Source organism: Coloeus monedula (assembly GCF_965178545.1).
Source record: "Coloeus monedula genome assembly, chromosome: 13".
In the NCBI taxonomy this organism is placed as follows: Eukaryota; Metazoa; Chordata; class Aves; order Passeriformes; family Corvidae; genus Coloeus; species Coloeus monedula.
The window spans coordinates 2,044,226-2,071,074 of record NC_138793.1 but is presented as its reverse complement, the minus strand read 5'-3'; the positions used below and the strand labels follow the sequence as shown (position 1 = coordinate 2,071,074).

General features: G+C 44.0%; 1 protein-coding gene across 2 annotated transcripts in view; it reads left to right on the top strand.

Annotated features, from left to right (window-relative positions):
* Window positions 1-7,538: 7,538 nt before the first annotated feature.
* Window positions 7,539-26,849, top strand: part of CDH5 (cadherin 5) — a 31,107-nt gene continuing 11,796 nt past the window's right edge. Inside the window, exons 1-4 of one of the 2 annotated variants that reach the window (XM_082290166.1) lie at window positions 7,539-7,746; window positions 23,745-23,946; window positions 26,201-26,489; window positions 26,578-26,694. In XM_082290166.1, the coding sequence (XP_082146292.1) occupies window positions 23,758-23,946; window positions 26,201-26,489; window positions 26,578-26,694 (595 nt within the window). In that variant the 5' untranslated portion in view covers window positions 7,539-7,746; window positions 23,745-23,757. Of the gene's footprint in view, window positions 7,747-23,744; window positions 23,947-26,200; window positions 26,490-26,577; window positions 26,695-26,849 lie in introns of those variants that run through there. The other variant, XM_082290167.1, reaches the window with a different exon arrangement.

Here is a 26,849-nt window from a genome sequence, read left to right as displayed (position 1 = left end):
ACTGCCCAGCCCATCACAGCTCCCACATCGACCACAGGGTGTCCCAGCCACTCCCAGCCAGGGAAACATAGGGAACAGATGGCAGAGAGAGCTGGGCAGTCCCAAAGGTGAGGTGACACCAGCTGGGCTGGCACAGCAGGCCAGGCAGGGCCATGGCTGCAGCACCAGAGACAGTGAGTGTGTGTGAGTGTGTGAGTCTGTGTGTGTCTGTGTGTTTGTGTGTGTGTGTGTGAGTGCTTGTGTGTGTGTGAGAAGGCTGAACATGAGCCAGGTGTGCCCAGATGGCCAAGAAGGCCAATAGCCCCTGGCCTGGATCAGGAATAGTGTGGGCAGCAGAACCAGGGCACTGCCTGTCCCTCTGGGCACTGGTGAGCCACACCTCTAGTGCTGTGTCCAGTTTTGGGCAACACAGCTGGTGAAGGGTCTGGAACACAAGTCCTGTGAGGAGCAGCTGAGGAAGTTGGGGTTGTTTAGCCTGGGAAAAAGGAGGCTCAGGGGAGACCTTATCACTCTGTACACATCCATGACAGAAGGGTCAGCCTGGGGGGTTTGGTCTCTTCTCCCAGGGAACAAGGGACAGGACAAGAGGACACAGCCTTAGGCTGCACCAAGGGAGGTTTAGGCTGGACATTAGGAAGAATTTCTTTGCAGGAAGAGTGACTGGGCATTGGGATGGGCTGCCCATGGAGGTGGTGGAGTCACCGTCCTTGGAGGTGTTTAAGAAAGCCTGGTCTGGGTGGCAGGGTGGTGCTGGGTCCCAGGGTGGACTCGATGATCTCAGAGACCTTTTCCAACCTGGTTGATTCTGTGGCTCTGTGCCTGTGTGTGTGTGTGTGTTCCACAACACAGCCAGAGAGCTCCAACCCCACATGGCCAAACCGGGAGAAGGAGGGTGAGCTGTGACCAGGACTCACCAACGCCAGTGGCATGACAGCCCTTGGAATGCACACGTGGAGATTGGATCACGGGGGCTCAGGCAGCTCAATGTGAGGACATGAAAGGAAATTCTAGAGACTTCAAGGGGCATCAAAGAAAGCATTTGAGATAAGGGTCATCTCATGTCCTGTAAACACCGTTTCCCTTCAGGAACTGGTTTATTGGCACTCACTAGAACAAAGCCCCAGTGAGCCACATCCGTTCTCTGGCAGAGACACCGGGGTGAACAACAGCCCTGAAGGCAACCCCAGCCAAGTGTGTCACCTGCCTTTTGTTGCACACTGCTCTTTTCACCCCAGCACCGTAAAATCTTCCTCTCAAGATAAAACTCCTACTGCACTTGAGTAGCCACATGAATCCCAGCACAGCAGAGCTATTTGTGTGCTGCAGCTTTTGGGATGACAGCTCTCCTATGACTGGAATGCTTATTTGGTATAAAGGTTGCAGTTCAAGCAATAATCTGACTTTTTATGTCCCCTGAAGCTCTCATAGAACAGTGAGAGGCATAAAAACGAGGTTTCAGTCTTTTTTGAAAGAAAAATCAACGTTATTTCTACCAGTTAAAAAATCTTCTTCTGTTTTAGAGCTTCATGGCAGACATTTAACTGCAGAACAGAACAGTCAAAGAGCCAGAGTGCTGCTGAGTGCAGGGACCGAGATCCTCTGCCCCTGCTCACCCCAGTGCTGAAGTCAGGAGCTTGCAGGCTGGCCCATTCATGGGGAGAATGCCAGAGAAAGCCAGGACCAGGATGGGCAAACAGTCGTGTAAACAGTGCAGGAAGAAAAGGAAAGAGGCCATCAAACCCCTGGCTTTGTCTGATCCCTCACAGATGGAGCACAAGCACAGGGTTTGAGCAGCCCCAGGTGGGGCTCACACAGGGAAACCTCGGCAGCCCCTCCTGCCCCAGCAGCTCCACATCATCTCCTGCACACTCTGCTTCTGGGTTATTTTAAATTAGCGCCACAGAAATAAAGAATGTTTGCACTGCACACTTTACCAAAAAGTAAGATGGATGTTATGCGTCTGATCTCAGATCTGGCATAGCAGAGAGAACCTCTTCTACACCAAAACATGAGCCTCCTATTTCCACCACCAGTAAGAGGTGAAAGCTGGGCTCTTCGACAACCAACCAACCGAGTTCAGGAATGAAGGATGATGATTTCCATCCCTTTTGTTTAAGAACAGATTGTGTTGGTTTGAGTTTCTGTTTCAAGGGGCATTCCAATCACAACAGATATGTTTCTGTGGGTGAAAAAAAATTCACCGAAACAAAGTTTGTTTACCAAAAAAAATGGTGGAAAACTTTCTCTCAGCGTCACACCTCTACACCAGACCTGCTCTTCCAACTGAAATCCCATGGAAAGATTAGTGTGCCAGAAATAGCCTGCAGGCTTGTTGTTCCAAGTCCTTGTGGACTGTGTCTTCAGTGAACACATCAAAAGGATTCATGATTCCCTCTTTCAGCTCAGTGGTGACGCAGTTCCATTTTATGGCTCCTGCTCAGGGTGTTACAGAGTTTTAGTACAATGTGGGTGCATTTTGTACCATCTATTCTTTCCTGTCATTTCCAAACAAGGCAACCAGATCATTTGGGATTGTTCCCTTATGAACATTTTAGGAAAAAAACCTTGTGGTCATTATTCTTTATGAAGCATTGGGTCTCATTAACGATGATGGGACTGACCCTTCCACAAGAGATGTGGTGTAGTGAAATGAGTGTGGTACAGCCAAAACAGTGCTCTGGAAAACATCTCAGCAAATGCTATCACACCTCCCCAGCGAACATCCAATGCCACCAGCAGTTTTTTAAAATGTTAAAAATTTTTAAAGTTCTTCATCCGTTTGGTTTTTTTAAATACACCTTAAATTAAAAACAAATCAGAGCTACATTGCTTTGTTTAAGAAACCTGACAAAAGGAAGCTGAGTCAGAGTCCCTCCAGGATGCACACCTCAAGCTGCGACAGAAAGGAAACCAGTGACCGAGTGGAAATGACTAAGAGCACTGCACTGCCCTGATTAAAGGCCCAGAAATAACAACACAACGTGCTGCAGAGATTATGCCTTCCACATGGAGCAGGAATTGTTATTTTTTAAACCTCAAGTAATGCTCCTTCCAGGGAGGCTGCAGACAGCCATCAGATACAATTGCACATTTCAGGTGGGAGGGATTTTGAAGTGATTAGCTGAGCTGCTCAAAATTAGCATTTGGGGTTTCTTTTTATAACTGAAGGATAGCCTGTGCTCTCCCCTACCGTATTTCCTAACTGGTCAGAGAAGTCCTGACCCAGTATCACTGCTGTGACTGGATGCCCAGTCTTGGAAGACCTTCACTTGCACAGTGCCTGTAATGTGCTGGGCTTAGCAAGACAGACTAGTAAATCTTAACTTTTATAAACTGTTACAAAAGCATTCCTGCGCTGTACTGCCAAGAGTAAAACCCTTCCCTAGTGAGAGTCAGATAGTAGGATGAGGATTAGAAGATTATTAGATGCAGCTGTGTTGTGAGGAACGAGACAACTCTTAGAAAAACTAAAATAACTTATTAAGAACGGAAAAATTGAAAAATTACAAAAATCGGAAAAAATATAAAAATTTGGGATCCTAGTGGCTCAAGAGGTATGCCCCAGGAGCGCAGGGATGTGAGATCTTTCAGCTTGAACAGCACTGGACCTCTGGTGGAATAACCTGCAGTGCTGGGCTGACTTTTAGCTAGTCCAAAAGTCAAAGAAAAAATTATTAAAAGCTCCTAAACAGGAGTAAGACTTAAGTGCCCAGCACGGACGCCCACCATAGCTAAATCTGCAGTATTCGCACCTGCTCTGAGGCTGACTCACTATTTTATAGTACCTTTGCTCCGCCCCAGTCCGCCCCCAGCCCGCCCATGGCACACCCCTTTGGTCCCAAGTGATTGGTGCTTCCCTTTTGACAGATCATCTCTGTCTACCAATGGCTCGTCGTTGTCAGGGGGTAGCAGCAGCTGGAGTAAGGGTGCTAACATGCCCTCATTAAGATTCAGGTTGCCACGGAGCTTAGTTACAGGCCAACAGCTAAAGGTCTAAAATTAGCTGTTGGCTGTTAGAAACTGGGGTTTGGAGCTGGTTCTGAGACTTAAGGAGCAAAGTAGAAACCCCTAAAATAAATATTAAAATACATCCAACACATCCCAAAACATTTGTAAAAGTATACAGAGAACATGAGAAAAACAACTCTTACAGTGTACAAGTGGTTTAAAGTTGGAAAGGGATTTTTAACTGGGATACTTTTAACTGGGGGATTTTAACTGGAACTGGTGCAGAAAAACTGCTTTGAGCAAGTGAAAACACTAACAGCAGAACTTGGTATTTGTACCTGGACTGATGGGTGAACATTAACACTCAATTAAAAATTGTTTAACCCAAAATTAACTAATTAAAACACTTAACATGCAAAGACCAAACCAGTTAGGGGTTTCATGTATGACATGTGTCAATAGCTGTCTTTGGTTTTGATGACTGTGATTATCAAGAAGGGCTTATTTATGATAAGGAATGTCACCATAACTCGAATTACTTGTGAAGAAAAGGAAAACTCTCTCTCAGTGAAAGGCATGGGCTGCTTTATTCACTTTGCTGGGATTTGTGCTGGTTAGGAAAGCAACGAACTTGTTCCTACAACTGTGTTTTCCATGAGTTCTTTGAGGAGAACTTCCCAGAGCGCTGACCAGATGGGACAGCGAAAAAGCACAAACCTGAAACAGTGCAAACCTGACACCAGCTGTGACCACAAGGCAGCCTGCTTTGCAGGGTACACAGCGAGCGGAGAAACCAGAGCTCCAGATCACCTGACCAATCTCCTCAGCAACAGATAAAATCTAATTCTGAAGAAAGGTGCTTTAGTCTCATTTATTCTGTGCACTTATCAACCCATAACTTACACTAAGCCCCTCACGGGTGTCTGTGCATAGTGAGAGCAGTCAGACTTAACAGACTTCATGTGCTGAGTGAGGGCTGTGTTTCTGCCCATTATAACACATTATTCCTCTCTGCAGTAGCAGTTATTAGTTCAGATTCCCACAAATGTCGAATTCAAACTACGCACAAGCACCTTTAAAGCAAAGTTGAGCTCTACCCCATCATTCAAGAGAGGGAAGACTATTTTAAACTTCACTAGTCTGGCAAATTGCTCAGACTCCAGCAATTAAATACCACAAGCTAAACTCAGAGTTTCACAGAAAGAGATGCTGATCTGAACCAGACATACCAAAAGCAGGTGTCACAGAGTCCCAAAGCAGCAGCTAATGAACATCTGTGGGAAAAGCATGTGGAAAGAAGCAAATGATCCAGTGAGGGCAGCTGGATATAACATGGAAGAAAACCTGTACAGCAGAGCTGAACGGAAAAGGGCCTGATGTCATTTGGAGAAAGGAACAGCAGGAAAACACCGTGAAAGGCCGAGTAAATAATTGTCACTCCTTTTGCTCGTGCCACCATCTCCGTCCATGAGTCACACAGATGGTGTGTGCTGAGGTTTCTGTTCATTTTTTACCTGTTCCCTTCACTTCCACAAGCTGGGCTGTTAAATAATATTTCATACACAAAATCAGGCACCTAAAAGGTGCCAGCGTTGTCTGATCATGCAAAGGATTTTTCTCATTAGTAGAACTTGTGTGAATTAATAATATTTTTGAAACATTACCCTCTGGCTTGCAGAAAGCATGAGCCACCAAGGAATTTTTCCAAAGTCTTATGATTTGGCCCCAATGATAAAGTCTGAAAGTCTAAGATCTACAAGAAATCCTGCTTGCCAGCATTTTGTGTCAGCAGCTTTAAAACATGGTGGCATTCACTGCCTAGGAGGGACAGCAGGGCAAATGTCTGGGATCAGCCAGAGGGCACAGGGCACTCTGAACCATCAGGGGCTCTGCTGCTGGTGGAGGGGCCTGCAAGAATTGGTTCTTCATTCCATAAAACCTCAATGGACCTTTCCTCATAGCTAGAAAGAAAACCTTAAGGATCAGTTCAGCAGAGGTGAAATCTGTAAAGTATAATAGGAAGGTTTTAGATGGTAAATCAGGTCTCTAAAATTTCAATGGAAGTATCTTCCTCTTAAACTTACAAATGGTTTTCAGTTTTCTATTGAGCTCTGAAGCAGAGCATGTGAAAAGGCTTTTAGAAACTTTCTCACTTCTTGCCTTGAGCTTTTTGGGGGAGATGAAGCAAATCAGATAATAGGAAGGTAATTTAGCAGGCATTGAAACAGACCTGGACAACCTCAGCCTGTTGCCCCAGGGCACACAGAGAGAGCCCTGGGGTCTCCTCTTTTCCCTCTTGAGCAGATGGGATGACTCCCTTCCCTCCTCCTTTCCTTGGAGCAGCTGGATGTCACCCTCACTCCCAGGCCCCACACAGGGACATCAAAGGTACCAAGGGCTGTAAATGCAGTTGGAGCCCCTTGCAAGGGTAAATCCTATCTGGGGCCCTTGCCTGCTGTGGGCACCAGATTATCACAGAGCTGCATCCTGACCAGATCATGCACTTCCCTGGAAAACCCCTATCAACATCTCCCTGCTCCTCTCTCATCAGTGACACAGCTTGTTTAACAGCTTATTTTCCTGCAAGGAAACTGGACTCTGTGAGCTCCTTACTCAAGACTTTGAAAAATGTCTCTTTTTTTTTTTTTGATAATTAATGCAACAAATTCCTTTAGAAGCCATTCATCTTCACTGCTGTACGCCATGAAAATGTGAAACAATCTGACCAATCTCAGCCTTCTGGCAAGGCAGGAAATCAATGCCACCACCTGTGCTGGACTGTGATGACAAATAGGGGCAAGAGAGTATTTAACTGTGGAATAACATTAAAAATTTAATTCAATAATTAAAGTTATTAAAGTCATACTTAAGATACATTGAACATTTGCCTACATTTGTTATAAGTGGCTCAAAAGAGTGAGTTTTGAGTAAGCCCCACACTTCTCAGTTTTCTTCTGCATTATTTAGTGAAAAAAATCCTCTTTCATTTGTACTGCACAATGCCAGAGCTACACCCATGTGTTCAGTTTAACACTGAGGCTTCCCCTTCCCTCTGCCCTGAGTGGTCTCCAGACTTAGAACTCACCATAACCAAGGTGTTATCAACATTTTCTCCTTCTCAAAGGCCCACCTACACTGCCTTGCTCCTCGGGTCTTCACTTTACCTGTGAAAAATACTGTGAATTTCATTTTTACATCCAGCACTGACAGAGCTTAGCAGGAGCCCAGTCTCATCAACAGGAAGGCTCTACCTTTTTGGTTTCCAGGTATAAAAATTCTTATAGGTGGGACACTTCCAAAGTGCTTTGAAAATCCTGTTTGTGCAAAGCAGGCGTAGTCTGTGCTGATCCAGTGTCAGACACCAAAAGTACCTCTCAGATATTTGCCAGCTCCTAAAACTCTCTCTAACACAATGCTAAATAACAGACTAACTCTGGTGTTTCTCTCAGAGCCAGTTTCCTTTTATTCAGTTCCCTCATTAGAGTCAGCAACAAATAAGTAGATACAGCAATAATAAGGCTAAGTTTATCTTGTTTCCTCCACTCCCTTTTCTCACTCTATTACTAAGACTTGGAACAATAACAGGATGCCGGGATGCAGGATGGGAAAAGGCTGACTCCCAGCTGGAAAACCTTGGAGACTGGAGAGCTGAACACTCCCAGTATTGCTTAACGAAAAGAGAAGTGGATTTTTCTATTTGATCTTCGTTTTTAGTATTCTGCTTAACATTTTGGGATACTGTTGGGTTTAGTTTGCCTGATCTGGTACCAGACCGAAGCTCCGCCACCTCAGACTCGGGTAAGAGATAAAAGTTATTTTCTGTCCTTCAGCTATGGAGTTCATTTCAAAGGGTTTTTTACCTCCACCCATATAATTTCCAAATGTCTTAAATAATTTAAGAACTAGCAGCAAATGGGCTATGAATGTTATACATATCCATCAAATCCTTTGGGCCTTACATTGATGGCACCCACAGAAAGTTAAGCACAAACAGCAGAGCTGTTTACAATTGACACTGGAACAGGAAAATCTCTGGTTTTGTTGGGGTATACCACAATATTCCCAGATTGTGTAAAAAAAGAGACATTTCATGCTTTTTTGGAGTATTGTGTTGTAATATTTAGATTGTGTTGCTGGTAATGGAAAAGAGATCATGACCATGATCTCTGTTCATTCATAATGGAAAAGAGGTGGAGATTGTGCTGCAAATTGCACCTGTAAAGCCTTTGGGAAGGGATTTCACTCGTGGTGGGGACAGGTGAAGGTCCAGGACTGTTTGCAGTAAGGTGGGGTGCGCTGGGCTGTGATTTGATGCAAATGTTTTATTGAGTTGGGGGTGGATTTGGGGTCTGTCTTTAAGGTGGGTGGCTTTGCTGTGCCCAGGGCCAAGAGCTCTGGCCAGCTCTGGCATGTCTGTTTAGAACTAAGAGGGGAGTTTGTACAAACTCAGATCAGTGATTTGGTCTCCTAATTCCCAAGTTTAAAGCATCCTAAGTACTTTAGCACCCTAACACTGGAGTGCCAGGTTTTACAGATCTTCTAAAAGACCAGCCATTCTTATTTCAGAGGGTTCTTGATCTCAGTGGCTCACAAAGACGCATGTTTTTTCTGATGAGTTATTTTATGAGCAGTGGCTTGACACAAAAAGTTGGTTGAAAAGGCTTTTATCTCATCCTCGAGCCAGTGTAGCAGGTCCCTGAGCTAACAAGCTCGCTGTACAGCTTGCAGAGACAAAGCATTTATGCATAAGAGATGAACTGATAGTGGTTTTTCTGTAAGAAATCTATTCTGCAATAGTGGGACTGTCAGTGTGCACAGCACCTTACTGTGCTGGCTGTCATGCTGTAATAAAGATAAAGGAAGGAAAGAAATGCAAGGAAAAAATAAGATATGGAAGAAGATGAATTTCTGTGAGAAAAGCTCTTCCATTCTTAGATCCCAGAAACATTCCAAGTTGGCTGTTTCTGCAGTTAACAAAGGTGTAGTTAATCAATGTGCCCCTGCCCCCTGTGAACATAAATCATTAGATCAGCATTTGTAAAAGCACACAGTATTATAGATGTTCATGCAGAAAAATATATTAGACAAAAGCAAGGATGCTCCAATGATTTACAAAAGCTTCTCATCTTGGGTTAATTTGTGCCTTGTAACAACAACCCATATACCAGAAACAAATCACAGAAATGCTGACTTGAAATTTATCTCTGGTATCTCCAGGCGGTACTTTTTATCCTGAAATAAAGGGTGACCCATGGGAGAAAAGGACACAGGATTCATTTAGCATATGAGAGCCTTAGAACTGTACAGTTTACTATAGAGAAGGATGTGAATTTAATTTGAAAGCAAAGGATAAACTCAATTTAAAAATCATTCCTGCTTTTCCCACAAAGCCACAAACCTGGGGTTATTTTTCAGGCTGCTACAGCTGCACTGCAATGCAACAGGAAGCATTTCCCAAAGCTTTGCTCTTTAACAGAAGACCATAAAACTGTTCTCTAAACATTTTTAAAACAAGTTTTAACACTGAAATTGTGTCCTGGAAGAAGAGCATGTCCCTGAGCAATGTGCAGCTCACAGAGTGCTGGATGTGGGGCACGGAGGCAGCTGAGGCAGGGCAGAGTTAACAGCCCTGCTGCCAGCTTTGCTTCACATCCTGCCTCTGCTGAGGGAAACTGCTCTGAAAACAGGATAGAGGCAAAAATCACTGGGCATGGTTCAGAAACTGCTCTGATTTACAGCCCTTATGGAACAAAGGACTTCACTGTCCATCCATAAACCAATTACTTTAATTAATATTTCAAATCAAAAATAGAAAAACTTTTGTAAAATTCTCTTTTCTTGTCAGGGTACTTGTCTACAAAACTACAGGCTTAATTCAGGCCAAACAATACTTTATATTTTCTAAAAGAGCAGAGGGTCACAGAATCGAGATAACTGATTATTTCTGGCAGCTGAGGTTTCTATAAGGAATCTTCATTCTATTTTCATCATAATTCCAGGTTTTTCTCAGGTTCTAGAAGTTTAATTCAGAAGTTCCCATGTTAGTGCCAATAAGAAAATAAGAGGTTCCCTGGTTTTGTGAGAAATTTGTTGGGCATGAAATTACTTTGGTGTCTTCTTTTTTTTTAACCAACGGGTTTCCCTTGTTATCCTTGTGGGTTTACAAACTGGAAACCCCTCAAAGTTTAGCGCTGGTGTGAGTGGTTTCCCTTCCTCCCCTGAGCACAGCAGAGAGGAATTATTAGTGCAGACTGGAGGTTTGCTAGGACAGAGAGGTGCCCAGCTCAAAATCCCTGGACCCATTCCCACACAGGCCTTGGAAGAGCTGGAGGAGAACAGACCTTGGCAAGCCTGGAGCTGGACACTCGTTTGATCCATGATATGTCTTTTGTATCCACCTGTGGGCTTCCCTTCAGAGCCCTGCTCCTCCAAGGGCCATGCAGGTGTAGCAAACACAGAAGACAAACACTCTGGTGTCATGCTCATGACCAGGAGCCACCAGTTCTGCTGCCAAGGAGCTCTCAGGGGCCGCGCTCCAGAGCCTGTCCTCAGCCCAGGCACAGAGCCCCTGCATGCCCAGAGGTCCCACCGAGCAATGCTGGGAATAAAGGTGTGCAAAATGAGGGCACATCTGTCCAGGAAACTCCCCTGCCCAGCCATCCAGGAGGGACTCAGGCACTCTGACTCCCACCCCCAGACTGTCCCTGCCGGGGCTGGAGCCTCTTCCGAGCTCCAGGATCCAAAAGGTCCTGCTTGGCTCCCTACACACACCCTCAGTGTGTACCAGGATTCCTTCCCAGTTCCAGCCCAGGTTTCCCAGGGCAGTCTCAGACATCTCATTCCATAAAGCCATTTATTCCCAGTGCAATAACACAGAACAGCCCGAGCTGGTGCCTGCCAGGATGGGTCCCAACCAAGGAACCCCTGGGCTTTTATCCCCTCACAGTCCAAGAGTGCCAAAGTCTCCCTCTCCCTCCTGAGCCCTTGGCTCCTGCCATGTCTCTGGCTGTGCCACAGCCCCCTGTGCCCTGTGCTGTGCACAGTCAGTGCCAGCTCCCAGCCCCTTTCCTGGGGCTCCAACCATTCCCCGGGCTCAGCCTGAGCTGCCCCCAGAGACCTGCACAGAATGGGTTCCTCACCACACTGCTCACCGCTGCACCTCCTGAACTCTGCAGTGAGGCTGGCCTTGGAATATGAAAAATTAATAAAAAATTGTGAAGAACCTGTTTGCAGTTCTTCAGTGCAGCAATACAAATCAGTCCCTTTCATTTGATTTTCACTCATCTGCATCTGAATTTCAGATCTGTCAATAAGAATGGAACTAGCTATATTTTGAAAGCAAGCTTGTGCTGAATATGTTAGGTTCTCTCAGACTGCTGAAATGGAAGTTGTTTGGGTGTGATCTGTACATTTGCTGTGGTACACCTCTCTTGGGCAGGCAGTGAGATTTGGGGCCCAGCCCTCCCAGGTGCTAATTAGGACATTCACAGGACCTGAAGCAGCTCAAGCCCTGGGTTTTCTAGTGCTGGCAAAGACAGGAGAAGGGCACAAGGGCAACTTATCCCTCCATTGCACTGCCTACATTTCAGTTTTGGTACTCTGAGAATACCCCAGTAAAGGTTTATCATCAGTAAACCAGAGAGGGTCAAGAGGTGAACACTCTGGAAGACTTCTCTCCAGAAAGGTATTTTTGTGTGAGACAGAGAGCAAAACCCTTACAATAGATTAGCAGCTGCATGTGAAAACTTTATCAAGTATTATCCACAAAAGTCCAGAACTTACAGTGAAAAATGCCTGATATTTTAGAGAAGGCAAGCATGGTCACCTGGACAAATTAGGGAAATTGCACAGGTACCTTCCCAAAGAGCAGCAGAGAGGAAAGAGTGTTCTTCTACCCCAACACTGCTATCAGAAATGCCAGGAGTTACAGAGCACCATCGTAGTTAGAGGTAGACAAAAAGGCAGAAATGTTTTAAATTCCTCATTTTCAAAACCCAAAGAGGTCAGTTTTATTGTCCCAGTTGTCACCAAGACCCTTCTGTTCCTGTCCAGTTTCCCCAGCATCCTCTGTCACAACTTGAGGTGACAGAGGCCGCTGTTCCTATTACTCTGCTAAAAAGCCCCAAACCAGCAGTGGCCCATCTGGCTTTGTCCCCACTGCAGTCACCCATTTCTCTGCTTCCTCCTCTCTCCCAAGCCCACCAGCAACACCTGGAGTGGTGCTCCTGACACCTGGCAGAGCTCACCAGGCACAGGGTGGGTTATTGGCAGCACACAGGGGCCCCTCACCTCATTGTGCCTGACAGTGGGAAGGGAAATTCCACTTCCAGCACATGTCTGGAGGATACACTCGAATTCCTTCTCCTGCCTTTGTCCACATTTCTAAGCAATGCTCTACTAGGACCAGTCTTCCTTTTCCCCTTCCTTTAACGATGTTATCTGCTGTGAATCTGTGGTCTGGAAATCCTCGAGGAGCACAAAGTCTACCTTGCAAAGTTTGGCTTGAGGAGACCAAGGGCCTGGTGTTGCTGTCATGCAAATGATAGGAAATCCTGCCATTGATGGGAATGGTTCCTGTGATGGGCTCAGCTCCATCAGCAGAATCCCCACTGGCACAGAGCTTTAGGCTGGCTTCTCCTTTCTATTTGTGGGATACTAGTCCCTCCACCTTCAGCCCTAGACCTGAACTCAGAAGAGATTTGCATTATCTTTCTGGCTTTTGCTGTCATTATCTTTCAGATATATATGGTCACTCTGCAAGAGAATCAATTTGCTCATGATCTTAAGGACCTTTTCCAACTTTAACAATTCTATGATTCTGCTAGGATTAGGCCAAGCAATCAATATTAGCAATAATGTATCAGAGTTTTGAACATGTCCTCTAGGAACCCACACCTGCAATGAATTAGTGTATATTGGCTGTTTGCTCCGTGCTGTTAATTTAGGGGTTTAGGCTCTCATTAAAGCATAAACAATTATTGCACATTTTAGTCAGCGCACTCCACCTCAGACACTTAATCCAGCACACAAATTAAGAAGTGAGGGCAGAGAGCACAAGAGCTGGAATGCTTTTTGCAGTGGGTTCATTTTACAAAGATGAAAATGTGAACAGGACAGGGTCAGAGCTATCACAGAGCTCCATCCTCTGTAGCACCATTTAACAAACACCTTTGCTTTGTACCCTGGATTTTACCCAGCAGCAGCTTTGGTAAAAGTTTAGGATTAGAACAGATACTGAATTACTGAATTGCACTTGGACTTCAGTCCCAAACAGGAAGAAAGGGGAACATTTCCCTGTGGAATATATTGCCTCATTGCCCTGCTCTGAAGTGATGAGCTGCATCACCTGCCAAATATGGACTGACCTTCAGCTTCTTTAGATGAAGAGAAAGGGTTCATTCACACCAGAAAGGGGTTTTCAGTGGCCAGGATTAAAACGTGAGCTGTGGCAGAAATAAATGTTCCACTTACACAGCCTCTAAAGAGAAAGGTTCCACCTCATCTTAAGAAATATCTTTGTTAAATCACAGCCACTCCCACATGGAAGCAAATCCACACAGAACAGAGTCCCACAACTTACAACAGCTTTCCTCATCTTTTTCAGCTTCCCCGTGTCTGAGGCCTGAATTTTCAGGCTCTCCAGCTTCCCTTTATCAGCACATTAAAGTGGAAATTTGCTTCCCTAGTTTTATTTTGATTTAAAGATGAAATTTTCCTGACAAGAGCTAAGCTGTAACGAAAACTATTGAAAGGCTCATTGTAAATTCACAAGAGCAGTATTAATATCATTTGCATCACCTCACAAACACGGAGATTATAACAATGGAAATGTTCCAGGAAAGGACTGTAACTATAGGGATGGACATAAAAGGTCTCGAAGTTAATTAAGCCTGGTCTACAAGTCTTGTTGGATAAGTGCAGGAAATAGAGAAGAATGAACGGACATTTGAATGAGATATTTGAAAAAGGGAGAAAAACACTGAACACTAAACAAAATCTATCCAGACACACCCTGGTTTTTTAGCCTCTTGCCCAGACAGAAAACAAGGGATTTATGTATATGTACATGCTTTCTTTATCTGCCACAACATTAATTTTCAGAGGAAATACTAATGCATTCAGTTACCCCAGAGAATACCCTGGACAAAGGAATGAGCACACAGAGCCAGCTGAGCACAGTTCCTCTGCTGCAGATTACTGTTAGTGCAATAAATATCAATTACTGTGACCTGGGCATGATGCTCCTGTTCCAGACAGATACTTTTGCTCTTGAGCTTTTGTTAAAGGAAAACATGGAGAGAAAAAAATCTTATCTGCTGTAAACACAGCTACATTGTGCTTTTTTAAAAATCATATTTATTGCAAGTGGTTCCTCAAAGGAGAGGGACTTTTCCTTAATGAGGGGGACTCAGCTGGAGCTCTGTGCTAGGAGGCCTCTCTGATATCAAGGATTTATGTGGAAGCAAAGGGAAAGTGGAGAAAGCTCTTCAATACATTATTCTTATATGTACCTTATTTTGTTTCAGCTTGGCCAAACTCTGAAACACCCAGAGGCAGCTTCAGCCTCTGGGAGCTGAGCTGACCAGGGGAAGCACCAGAACAGATCCAGTCTGAAAGGTGCACACAATTTACTGTAGGGAGCAAAGCTTCTGCTCAGAGAGGCTGGGGAAATCTTTTTAGTGATCACAAACACCTCCAAGATGCCCAAACTATTCCACTTCTGCACTGGAACGAGCAAGTAATTCTTGGAGGATTCTCTTGTCCTCCTGCTCCCCAAAAATCAAACAGCACGGGACTGTGGAGGATGCTGGGGATGAGGGGGCTCAGTGAGACACCTGCACCTCTCTCTGTCCCACTGGAGCCACCTCAGTTTGGGATAAGCAAAAGAAAACTGGCTCAGAGCAAGGGAGAACAAAGCAGGATCTACAGCCAGGTAAATATGTCACAGAGACTGACAGAGAGCCCCTTCCCAGGGGGAGTATACCCGATCATCCCTGAAATTTGCTTTTGGATACAAGGAAGGGAATAAGTTCTTTGCCTGTCTGTGACACTGGCACTTCATCACTATTTTCAGCATCTGTCTTTATCAATAATTAATCCAGATGGGAGGTATCTTCCTCTTAACTTTTTATCTTGGACAAGGAATCCAGAGGGGGAAATGTCTGCAGTTCCAAGCTATGCGCGCAGGGTTATCCCACCCATCTTATCAGCTCGCTTCAGAGCAGAAGGGCTGCATTTAACCCAAAGTTAACCCCTCAGAATGGCTCTGGCTTCAACAGCATTTGGCAACTGTCATCACAAGACATGTGGCCAAGAACAAGTTTTCTGGCATTTGATTGTTTGTTTCACCCCTGCAACATTTGCAAAGTAAATAAATCATACCAGTCATAGGTACTGTGAGATTTCTGATCTTAAAAAATTGAATGCTCCAAACCAAGAGAGCTCAGAATCTGTGTGACACCATGATGATGAGGTGAGGATGTTCTGTACCAATGCCCAACCTCTGCCTGTGGGTTTGAGCATATTCCCTAAACACCAGAATACTCTTGCTCCTCACTCAGCCCTCATACACCTGCTGCCAGGGACCAGAAGCTGTAAAGAGCTACAGCAGAGTAGTTTGTGACCTTAAACTCCATGGGATCCATGCTGTCAACAACCAAGGGAAAGCCAAAATTTTCTGTTTATGATAATATTTTTATTTGCTACGAAACAGCATCAAAAATTGGTTTAATAATTTAATCACAAATGACTTCAAAATATTTCAGCAGCTGCATTTACACTGGGCACTGGGCTTAAGCACATTTTATCCCTTGTTATATTTTGTACTGACGTATTTGTACATGAAGTAAAAGACTTCATGCATGGAAGGATTGGGCAATACCACTTCTTTAAGGGACTCTAATCCATGTTGGGAATACTTCAGGAAAAGCAAAGCATTATGTGACTATAGGAGAAAGGCCGGAGTCAGAACCCCTAAGCAGCCCCAGAATATTTCAGTGCTTCATGCATTGTATCTGTCCCATTTCAAACTGGTTCTCATCAGCTCTCGAGTGTCTCTACAGCTTCTGTGGTGACAATTAACATTATCATGAGAAATTAGCAAAGCCAGGGATTCTGCACCTGGCATGAGACATGATCTGCACACTGAGAGTGGGAAATGAGGAAGATTGCTTAACTCACCTCAGACTGAGTGGGGCTCTGATGGACCTCCACATGTGTTTCTCTCCTGGGCAGAAGGTCAGCAGATTTACCAAGACTGGGGATTTCTTGCTGAACATACCAGCATGGTCACAGGAAAGCAGTCATCCCTTAAAACAACAATTAGCTGCATCACCAAACTGATGAGAAGAAATTCTATACTGTCACTGCTCATTTTAATGACTGCAAAGCATTGTTTTACCTCCATCACATCTGTCATCCACAGCAAACAACCCTCAGTTAAACTCTCATTTCAACAACAGAAGTCATTCAAGAATTATTAATTCAGCTAATCCAAAAATAGTGCTTCCTTGAGGTCCCTGAAAAGACCAGTCCAGTAACAGAAACATTAACATATATTTAATTTGCTTCTCAATTACTAGATTTACAAGAAAGAAACTCAGATAAAAACCAGGTTACTACAGATTGACAGGAAAATTATTTGATTAAAAATGAGAATAGGAATCAAAGCTTGTGCACGTGACCCAGAGGAACAGCTCCTGGTGGGTGGCTCATTTTCCTGGGTAAGATTTTTGACATGACACAGAAAAAGAAGTCCTAGATTTTCTCAACTTATGTGGAAGTTGCAAACTTTTGTACAGACTCTCCAGGCCTTCTTTTATTAGATCATGTAGGGGTTCATTTCCACAAACAGAAGGGTTTCAGATCCCCAGATATGCTTAAACTAACACTACCCAACAAAAGGCTACAGGTACCTAAAGAACACAGAACAACCAGGCACAGCCTATCAGCCCATCTCTTCCAAATCTTCACAGGCAAAGAGATTCTTTGAGGTTTTCTTGAATTCTAACAGAAGCCAAATTCAGAGCTGACGCTGAGCTGTGCAGATGTTATGTAAAGGGAAATCAAGATCAAGGCCAAACAAATGTGTATTTGTGAACAGGAAATTGAATACACCAGCAACACACATTCAATAATTTTGTAACAAATCCATTCTTTATCAGATACGAGGCAGGTAGGAGCATAGACAGCACCCTCCAGACTGCAAATATGCTTTTGAAAGTTTTTTGAAGATGCTCATTAAGAGAAGGTTAACTAGAAATTGAGAGAAACCAGCAGATGTTAAAAATCCTTCCACCTTTGAGATTTTGGGCCTTAGTGCTTCACTGTCTGACAGGACTCTCTCAACTCAATCAGATTTATCAGCAAGGAACAAACAAGACCATCCTTCCTCACTCATTCTGTTTACAGCCAATGTCTTCTTGGACCATACATTTCTTATTTTCAGCTCTCACTCTGCCTTCTCTCAGGATTCACTGCAGCACTTTAAACCAGCAGGTCACTCACTAAAATGCAAGCAGGGGTGTCAGGATCGCTGGAGGCTGGGGGTAGATTCATTTTTTGCTACTCACCCATCTTTAGGGCACAGATTGTCACTCACTAGCTTGGAGGGCGGCTTTTCTTCTTTCAAAAGAAAAAAAAAAAAAAAAAAGGATAAAAAAGGAAAAAAAGAAAAGAAATCCCACCAAACCAGGTCTTGCCTCTCTCATTTTTTCCCAGTTCTGTATCTGAGGTAGCAGAAAGACTGGGAGCACAATTTGGCTGCCTTCTTTCCACCAAGGCAATAAATCTTTAGTGTATACAGAGCAAGTATTTACAGGGCTTTTATAGCCAAATTTCTTAATTTCCAGAAGAGAAATCTGTCCTCGCTGAGGAGTCCATCCATCCATGACATGAATTTGTATTGTGCATCATCCAGGAGAAACTTCCTGGTGAGCTGAATAGACAGGGAGAAAACCATTAATACACTTCCCCCAGGCCTACCAGAAATGTGGGGCTGAAATCACAAAGTGATTTCAGATTAGAATTAATTCTTTTTCCCTGAGGAAAAAAAAAAAAAAAAGAGGAGCCAAAATCAGAAGTGCTGAATTATGTCCTCACCTGTGTTCATACACTGCTGCAGCATCCACACCAAGAACTGAGCAGCACCACGAGTGCTCTCACAACACTGCTATTTTTAAAGTAGCAAGTTTACTTAAGATATTGCTGAAGTGTCCATTCAAAGGTACTATCCCAAGCAGAAAAATGTCATTTTCCAATCAGTTTTCAGGCAGGCATTTACACTCCAGATTGTTCAGTCATCAAAGTGGCTATTTACTTAAAGGTACAATCACTGCATATAAAATGGCACTTTAGAACCAGTTCCAGGCAGGCATTTGCACTCCAGACTGTTTAGTCATCAGTGGAAATCACTTCTCACATGCATAAAATCGACACAAGGACAATCAAAAATCCAACCCCAGGTAGTCAGGCACGAGGCCCGTTGAAATCAGCTCAGTAATCTGGAAGGGAACAAGCAGCACAATGTTCTCAGGAAAGGCCTATTTTGATCGCTGTGAGGGGACATGTGACAGACAAAGAGAAACACCGAGTTCTGCCCCGACAGAAATTACATCTGAAAATGCAAAAAAATGATTCATCTGAGTCAAACGTTGCACGATTTCCTTAGCCAGCTGGTTTCAGTGTCACTAAGGTTTGAGGACCTCCCCAGTTCCCATTGTCACTGGGTGCCCTGAGCTCCTGTCCCACAGGAGCCCCGGCAGCGCGGCACGACCACGGCTCAGCCCGCAGATGGAGGGGAACGGGACAGGTAACAACCTCACCTGGGCAGGGACCCCTTCTGCTGCTCCCCTGGGAGCTGGGCACAGCCATGGGCACCAATCCCAACCTAACAACCTCACCTGGGCAGGGACACCTTCTGCTGCTCCTGGGAGCTGGGCACAGCCATGGGCACCAATCCCAACCTAACAACCACACCTGGGCAGGGACCCCTTCTGCTGTTCCCCTGGGAGCTGGGCACAGCCATGGGCACCAATCCCAACCTAACAACCACACCTGGGCAGGGACCCCTTCTGCTGTTCCCCTGGGAGCGGGCACAGCCATGGGCACCAGTTCTGAGCCGAGGGAACTGGGACAGCAAAACCTGAGACCATTGTCTCTCCTGGCCCTGGTCCCTGTCAGGACACCACAGACACGTTTCAGTCTTCTGTGCTTCCAATGCCCCTTTTGGAAGGGATAATGCTTTTTATCTGCCTGCAGGGCTTTTCAGAGACGTGAGGAGCTTTATTAATCCAGGTTTGCACAGCCCTTTATGGCCCGTGAAAGGCAGCATTAAGAATTGCTAAGGCTATTTTCCTTTAATAATGTTCTGCATGCTCACCAAAGCTGCAGCACTGAAAAGAAAAAAGATCATTTATCCCCCTCCTGTGTTTGGTGTGTTAACTTTCTGTCTCTTACGGCTCACTGCATTCACACACTTAGTTTTGGTCCTACCCATCATACAGATGGGAAATTAATGTTAAAATGGATTCTGTGTGGCCAGGCTGTTTGGAGGCATTCTGCTCCCTGAGACCAGGTCAGATTGTGCCCTCTGTATTGGCCATGGTTTCACTGAGCACAGCAATTTTGGAGGTGTTTAGATAGTGTATCAAAGAATATTTTTTGCCTCTGAAAAATAATTTTTCAGTGCTGTCTACTCCAAGAAAGACTAATTTTTTCATATGGGGTTTTTCATTTTCACTTACATCATTCAGATTCCAATAAGTTAAAATAATCTTTCATTTCCAGCCTTTCTCACAATCAGTTATTCAAATTATCTCAACAACATGGACATAACCCTTTTAAAATGTGTTTCTTTTCTTGTGTATGACAGCCACTTTTAGCAAATTTCTCTCTCAGGATGTTCATTATCACCACTCTACCACTATTTGGGTTTTTTGGATGCTGAAAAATTCTCAAAGTTAAGCATAAGGTTTTAGTATGATCGACCAGAAAATTACATCATTTCAGAGGCAAGCGTCCCTCATTTCCTAAAATCTCTGTACAGAAGCCTGGTTTAACCTTTGTTTAACACACAAGCATAGAACAAATTTCTTTGCCAACTGAACTACCCTTGCATAAGCACTAATATACACTTTTAGAGGGAGAAGCAAACTAGGTGAGAGGCAAATACCAGAAAAAAAAAAAAAACCATAAATGTTCATAAGAATATTTCATCCAATGTGGTTTCATTACATGGAGACTGTATTTACATCAGCTGTTCATCACCTTTACAGTTGATTACTTGCCAAAAACCTGTAAAAGCAAACTTTTAATTAGTACAGTATTGTCTGTATCTCCCCCCCACATTTTTTTAATAATTACTCCCAGTCTGGAAGAAGAAACTGCACTATGTGAGTCATGTGTCACATAAATCACTTTGAATACCAGAATTTCTCAGTTAACTGTCTACAGTACCCTGCAGACCAAGAGTTATTTGCTGAAATAATTCAACACATAAAATGAATAATATGGGTGGGAAAACCCATCATTTGCTGGAAGAAAATTTAAGAGCAGAGACAGAAACTCAGCTGCTTGAATAAACCATTTCCTGCTAGCTTTCAGGAACATTTATGGTCCCTGATTAGGTTGAAAGAAGCTGGAACTGTTGGGCTAATCAGGCAGCAACACAGGGATAACTGGGGGCTGTTGTGAGGGCAGAGCAGGACAGGGACTCGTGGCAGCATCCAGGAGACCCACGTGCATTCCAAAGCTGTGCTGGAAGCCTGGGGGGTCACTGCTTGAAGGGATGCTCCTGATTCCCTCCCCTCAGTCCTGGCTGTCCCAGCAGACACAGGAAGAAAGGAAAAGCTGATCCCTACAGGAAGAAAGCAAAAGCTGATCCCTACCTGTAAATAATCCCCTGTTATCCCTCAGAAACGCTCTCGCTTGTGGCTCCATGGGAATGCCTTCTCCTGCTCAGGCATGGGAATGACTCCTTCTGCTGCTGCCTCTGGCACTTCAAGTGAGAAGTGCTGGGAAGGAGAACTGTCACGGCCAGAAAAGAGAGAGCATTTAGTGCAGCTTGTCAAGAGCTGACAACCCTGGGACGCGGCATCCCCGGAACGCGGCCTTCCCACCAGGACAGGCCTTCCCACCAGGACAGAGCCCTTATCCCGCCACTGCTCCGCAGGGCCCCGCTCCGTACGTGCTGCCAGGGAAGAGCATTCCTCAACACTGGGAGGAATTCAGTGACAGGCTCAGCAAAGGCTGCCAGCTGCCAAATTTGGGAAAAGGTGCATGGTGCCATGGAGGAAATGTCCCCAGCGTCAGCCTGTCCTACGGGGCAAGGCATTTCCCATGTCCCTGGAGAAGAGGGAGCTCCAGTGTGCACTGTCATTTCCCCAAAATGAGCAGTTTGAAAGATGCCAGAGGTGAAGCAGAAATCAGTTTTTGCAAGAGGCTCTCCCACCTCCATCTGGGTTTGATATGCAGTGCCAGAGGCAGCCAAGGTCCTCCAAACTACTGCCAAACGAACCCTTCACTTACCAGGGAGGCTGGGCAAATATGAACAAGGAATCAATTAATGAGGAGTTAAAGGAATTGAAGACTCCTTATGATGCCTTTTCCTGGTCTTAAAATCAAGAGTCATACACGGTTAGAAGGGGAAAAGGGATTTTACCTTGGTATTTATTTTAAGGATCCTTAGGTGCACACATCCAGGTCACATGCATCGAGATGCACCCCGCCGAGTCTTTCCCTGTGTCCGCCCCCCCAACATCGGGTATATCATTATAGGTGTTACTAATTAGCAGATCTATCGAAGATTCCCCAATGAGAGGCTCAAGTGAGCCCCCCTCCCCAAGGAACTTTCCCCTGGAATGGTTCTATCTTGGTTTACAGAATGTGCTCTGGAGAGGACCTTGGGCTCTGGGGCACACTGATCCCTGGCTACAAAGCTTCTGAAATGTTGAGTCTCTTAGCTTAACAAACAAGTCTAAGAATGTAGGCAAAAAGCACTAGGAATACAGAAGTTGTAAAAAGGTATAACAGGGGTATAAAAGAAAAGGCAAAAATCTTCATGGCATCATTTAAAATCTACAAAGCCAAAGATGGACACGCTGAGTGAAAGGGGTAGCTAAAGTTTCAGCTGAAATGCACATGTATCTAAATAATTCAGTCAGCACTTTCTGGTTTAAAACTTCCAAGCAGCAGCTCAGCACTACAGGAGAGCTCCACTCAGCACAGCAACAAGAGAAAAGGACTTTCAACACTCCAGTCTGTTCTTTGGCAGAACCACAGCCTGTGCTGGTTGGCATTGTCCAACTGGCTTCCTTTGGTTATCATGTTTTGTAGTTTTACAATGAAAGTCAGACCTAGGCAATCACAACAGAATCATATCACTGCCTTCCAGTTTCCAGTTATAAAACATTCATCATCACAAATAAAGCATAGAAAAACAGCTAAATCATACTCATTTTTCTAAAAATATTCAGAGTCAAGCTAAGTGCATAGAATAGAAAAAAGTAGCTAAATCAAAAAGCTTTGTTTGAATCCAGAAAACTGTATTAAACACAGCTTATCTATTAAAAAGCAACTTCAAATCCACCTTATTCGGTCACTTCCTACACAGCCACAAAGGAGGAATGTTCTTCAGTTTATGTACAACAATGTGGGAGAGAGAACAGTAGAGGAAAGCAACATTTCATGGTAAATAAAATCTTTTTTACTGACAATGATGCTGCACCACCGGATAACACTGATTGCTTGGTTACCAAAGAGTAATTTTGGAAATGTCTCAGCACCTTCCTGATGAAAATATTAATTTAATCTCACATCTATCAACCTGTGTGATGCCAACTTCTCATCACAATTAACAGGTTTATTTTTGATGTGCATGCTGACAGCTCCTAAAAGCTAATGGAAAGTCATTTATGTGCAATTTGAAGTCTGATTACTTGAGTGTTAAAGTTCCCTGACAATCCTTTATATTGGGAACGGGAAATTTAGGAAGAAAATGAATCAGCTTTGATACATTAAAATAACTCCTCTGATAGGAAAGTCAGGCCTAAAGTTTGCTAATATTAATACAGGATGCAAAAATACAGTTTCACCTGAAAATCATTTCACAAATTATCATTTTGCAGATGTTATAGCCTGAGAAGAGGGGATAAAGGAACTTTATGTGAGTCTCCAAAAGTTTCAGAAGACAAGGAGTTGAATCAATAGATGAGCTCTTAAGGAAAGATAATTTGCTGTATTGTACTTGGAATTGATTGAAAATTTCACACGAATCACTTTCTCCACCAAAAAAAAAACCAAAAAAACCACCAGATTTTATTCTACATCAATATTTTCCATGTGAAGATATTGACTACAGCATATTTTGTGTTGGGGCATGTCAAAACACTGCATTTGGGTTTCTCAAGCCTGAATGTTTCATTTCAAGTGGAGTTAACTCAAGCTCAGCCATGGTGCCAGGGGCTGCCCTGTCCCTGTGCATAAGGGGGACCCCGGCTCTGAGTCTGCTCCTCAGGGCAATGACAGTCACTCAGGGGGATGCTGGCCTTCATACCAACATTCAAAACTCACTTTTTATTGAATTGAAATACTTTGTGTTGGTTTTTACAGTTGTCATCCAGCTAAAACTGCTTCATAGAAGGAAGAAGCCTTCAAATTTTGATGCTGAGGCAAATTAAAAGAAACAAAGTGATCAAACTTCCCTACAGAAGGAATGTCCATTTGCACCTCTGTGTGTGCTCCCTCTGCTTAATCTGATTCTGTTATTTATATTTTTGCATTTCTATATTACTTTCCAGGCTACAGAAGAAGATGAGCCACTTTATTCTACTTTTCTCATTGTTCCTGGCTCCAGCATTTGCTGATGGAGGAAGCCAGAAATCAACCCAAAACCTTTGTTCAAACGATGTCAGCCACAAGCGCCAGAAGAGAGACTGGATATGGAACCAAATGCACATCAAGGAAGAGATTGATACACCTTTGCCACACCATGTTGGCAAGGTAAGCAGCAGCCTGTGAGCAGTGAGTGACTGAAAATAGCAAACAAGAATCCTGAAAAACGTTATTTGTTTGCAGTCTGGGCAGGAGAGATGAAAAGGAAATAGAAATGGGACTTAATACCTACATATTAACATGTTAAAATCTTCAAAATGTGGGCAAAGAGTAAATGAAAAACAGTATCAAAGGGATTTTAATTCCTTTGAAGAATACAAATAAATTTAAGGGAATGGCAGGTCTGGAGATGCCACAATGTGGGAACAGCCACGCTACCTGCAGGTGCATGATTAGGAAGGAAGTCTGGTGCCTGATACATGTCAGTATTTTTCTGGAAGCACAAGATTCTTTCAGAAACCTCAGAGATCAGCAAATAAAATGTATGTATTAAAAAACACACAGTTCCATCTCTCAGCTTGGACACCAAACACGAGTGCTATGTTTCGAAATACTGTTACACAATCAAAAATATTGTTGCACAAAGCAAAAGCAAATCATTTTTAAAAATACTAACAAGCACTGACCTGCTTGCAAACTCATTTTCTTCAGGGCAGTGCTCATAAAAGCCTGTTATTAACTGCATATCACCCAGGAAAAGTTCTCCCAATCTAGTCTTTCAAAGTGATGCACTGTGACACTTTGCAGATAAATGCAGCTGAACGTTTTCCTGCCCCGTACAACACTCACATCTGTCAGGGCTGTCTCAGCAAAGTCAAACAGGCCTTGCTGGCTGCTCTTGGCTGCCAGAAAGCACCACAGAGAAAGCAAAGAGGCCACAGGGTCCTCTCAGCTACCACAGGGCATCTCTGTTTCATTTCAGACCAATTCAGCCCCAGACTGAGGAGCAGCTTCTATTCCTGGAGCTGTCCTAAATAAGATTAATTCCCTTTGTACAACTCCGGGGTGTTTCAACAATCTCCTGATTGCTCCTGCCGTGGCTGCTCGGTGCATCTGCAGCACTGAGCCCTTGATAAACCCTTTAAAGAAAGGCCCCAGGAGCAGCATGGCAGGGCTGAGTGACAGCTGCAGGAACGTGCTGACACGTTCGGATTTTATCGTGCACCACCTTGCTGCTTTCCTTTGTGTGCTCATCCTCAGCACCAGAAACGGCATTCTGAGAAGTTTATACTTTTTGCACTGAACAGGTACATAAAAACTGAGAAAGAAGGCACCGACTAGCCCGTCCTTGAGACAGGGGTGAGGTTATTTCTCATGTGACATCTCCAGAGTTGTGGACTGCTCTCCAGCAGCCCCAGCAGCCAGAAGCATGATTGAGGAGTGAGGGGTGGAAATATTAATGACACATTTCAAAAGAGAAAACCGAAATTGTAACAATGCTCAACAGTAAATGACAGCTACAGGATAAATCAAATCCTGAATACACAACAGGTGACATTGATGATAACATCGGTAACAAAAGGCTAGAAATACTTGGTCAAACCCAGCAATCCTTGATAATTAGCTGGCTGAAATAAGAATGCTGATATAGTGCATGGAAAATTGTGGTTTAAACCATCTCTCAGTGTCCCTGGATGTGTGAGGGTATAGAAAGGGAAGCATCATCACATTATCTGCAGATCAAGTAGTGTGCAAAAGCATTTATAATTGGATTAAATTATATTTTAAAACAGATTATTGTTCACTCCTCCTCTCCCATCCTTTTCTCATTGCATATAACCTTAAATTTTAAAATCTATGGGGTGGAAATGTAACCTTCCTGTCAGTCCATGAGGCTGAAGACTGCCTGTTAAAAGATTGCATGTGACTGAGCTATGGCAGGAATTCTGCTAAGTGCTAAGGAATAGAGGCTAATGCTGAATAGTGTCAGGAGTTGTGAATACAGATTTGTTCCTGTAATCCTGTGGAACTGAGCAAAAACTCCTGGCAGGTTCAGAAAGTTGCAAACAAGAGCAACTCAAACTGAACCGTAGCTCACGTTTAGACATAATGAAGTTAATTATCTGTAAGTGTTGGCTGCATGAACAATTTGTATCTTTAGGAAACATGAGATATTATTTTAAAAAAAGCTTTTTTCTACATATACCAGCAAGTTTCAGTGTGAATGCAAGTGCCATCCTATAACCCCAGATGCTGCTGTGGTGCTGTTCAGTGATGCCCCAGCTGACAGCAAAAGTCCTGAGGGCTGCTCTGGTTCCCAATGGGATGAAGAATTCCTGACTGTATGAATCCTCTGGGAGAAACTGCTGCATCGAGCTGCCAAGCCCCACCCTTATCTCTCTGAATTACACTTTCCTTCCAGATCACATCCAGTGTAAGGAACAACAACGCCAAGTACATCATAGAGGGTGAATATGCCAACACCATTTTCAAGGTGGAGGAGACCAGTGGGGACGTCTACGCCTTCGAGAGGCTGGACAGGGAGAAGAAGGCAGAGTATGAGCTGACAGCCCTCATTATTGACAGAACAAACAACAGGTCACTGGAACGCCCCTCCAAATTCATCATCAAGGTGTATGATATCAACGACAATGCCCCTGTGTTTGTACAAAAGGTGTTCAATGGATCTGTCCCAGAAATGTCACCAGTAGGTATGTCCTCCCTCACTCATCTCCCTCCATGGCTGGGGTTAAAAAGCAGAATTTATACTAAATATGCAGCTTGAAAATCCTTTTCTAGGAACCTCAGTCACCAAAGTGACAGCTGTGGATGCTGATGACCCAACAGTGTCAGGTCATGCCACAGTGACCTACCAAGTCACTAAAGGAGGCGAATATTTCACCATTGATGACTCTGGTAAGTCAGACACACAAATGTCCTTACACTTTGTCCTTACCCTACCCTTTGAAGAAAACGCAGTTTTAAGCCTTTTTCATTCTGGAAAAGAGAAACAATAATTCAAAAATATAATTTTAAACATGATTTAGAAAGGTTTTGCATTCACACTCTGC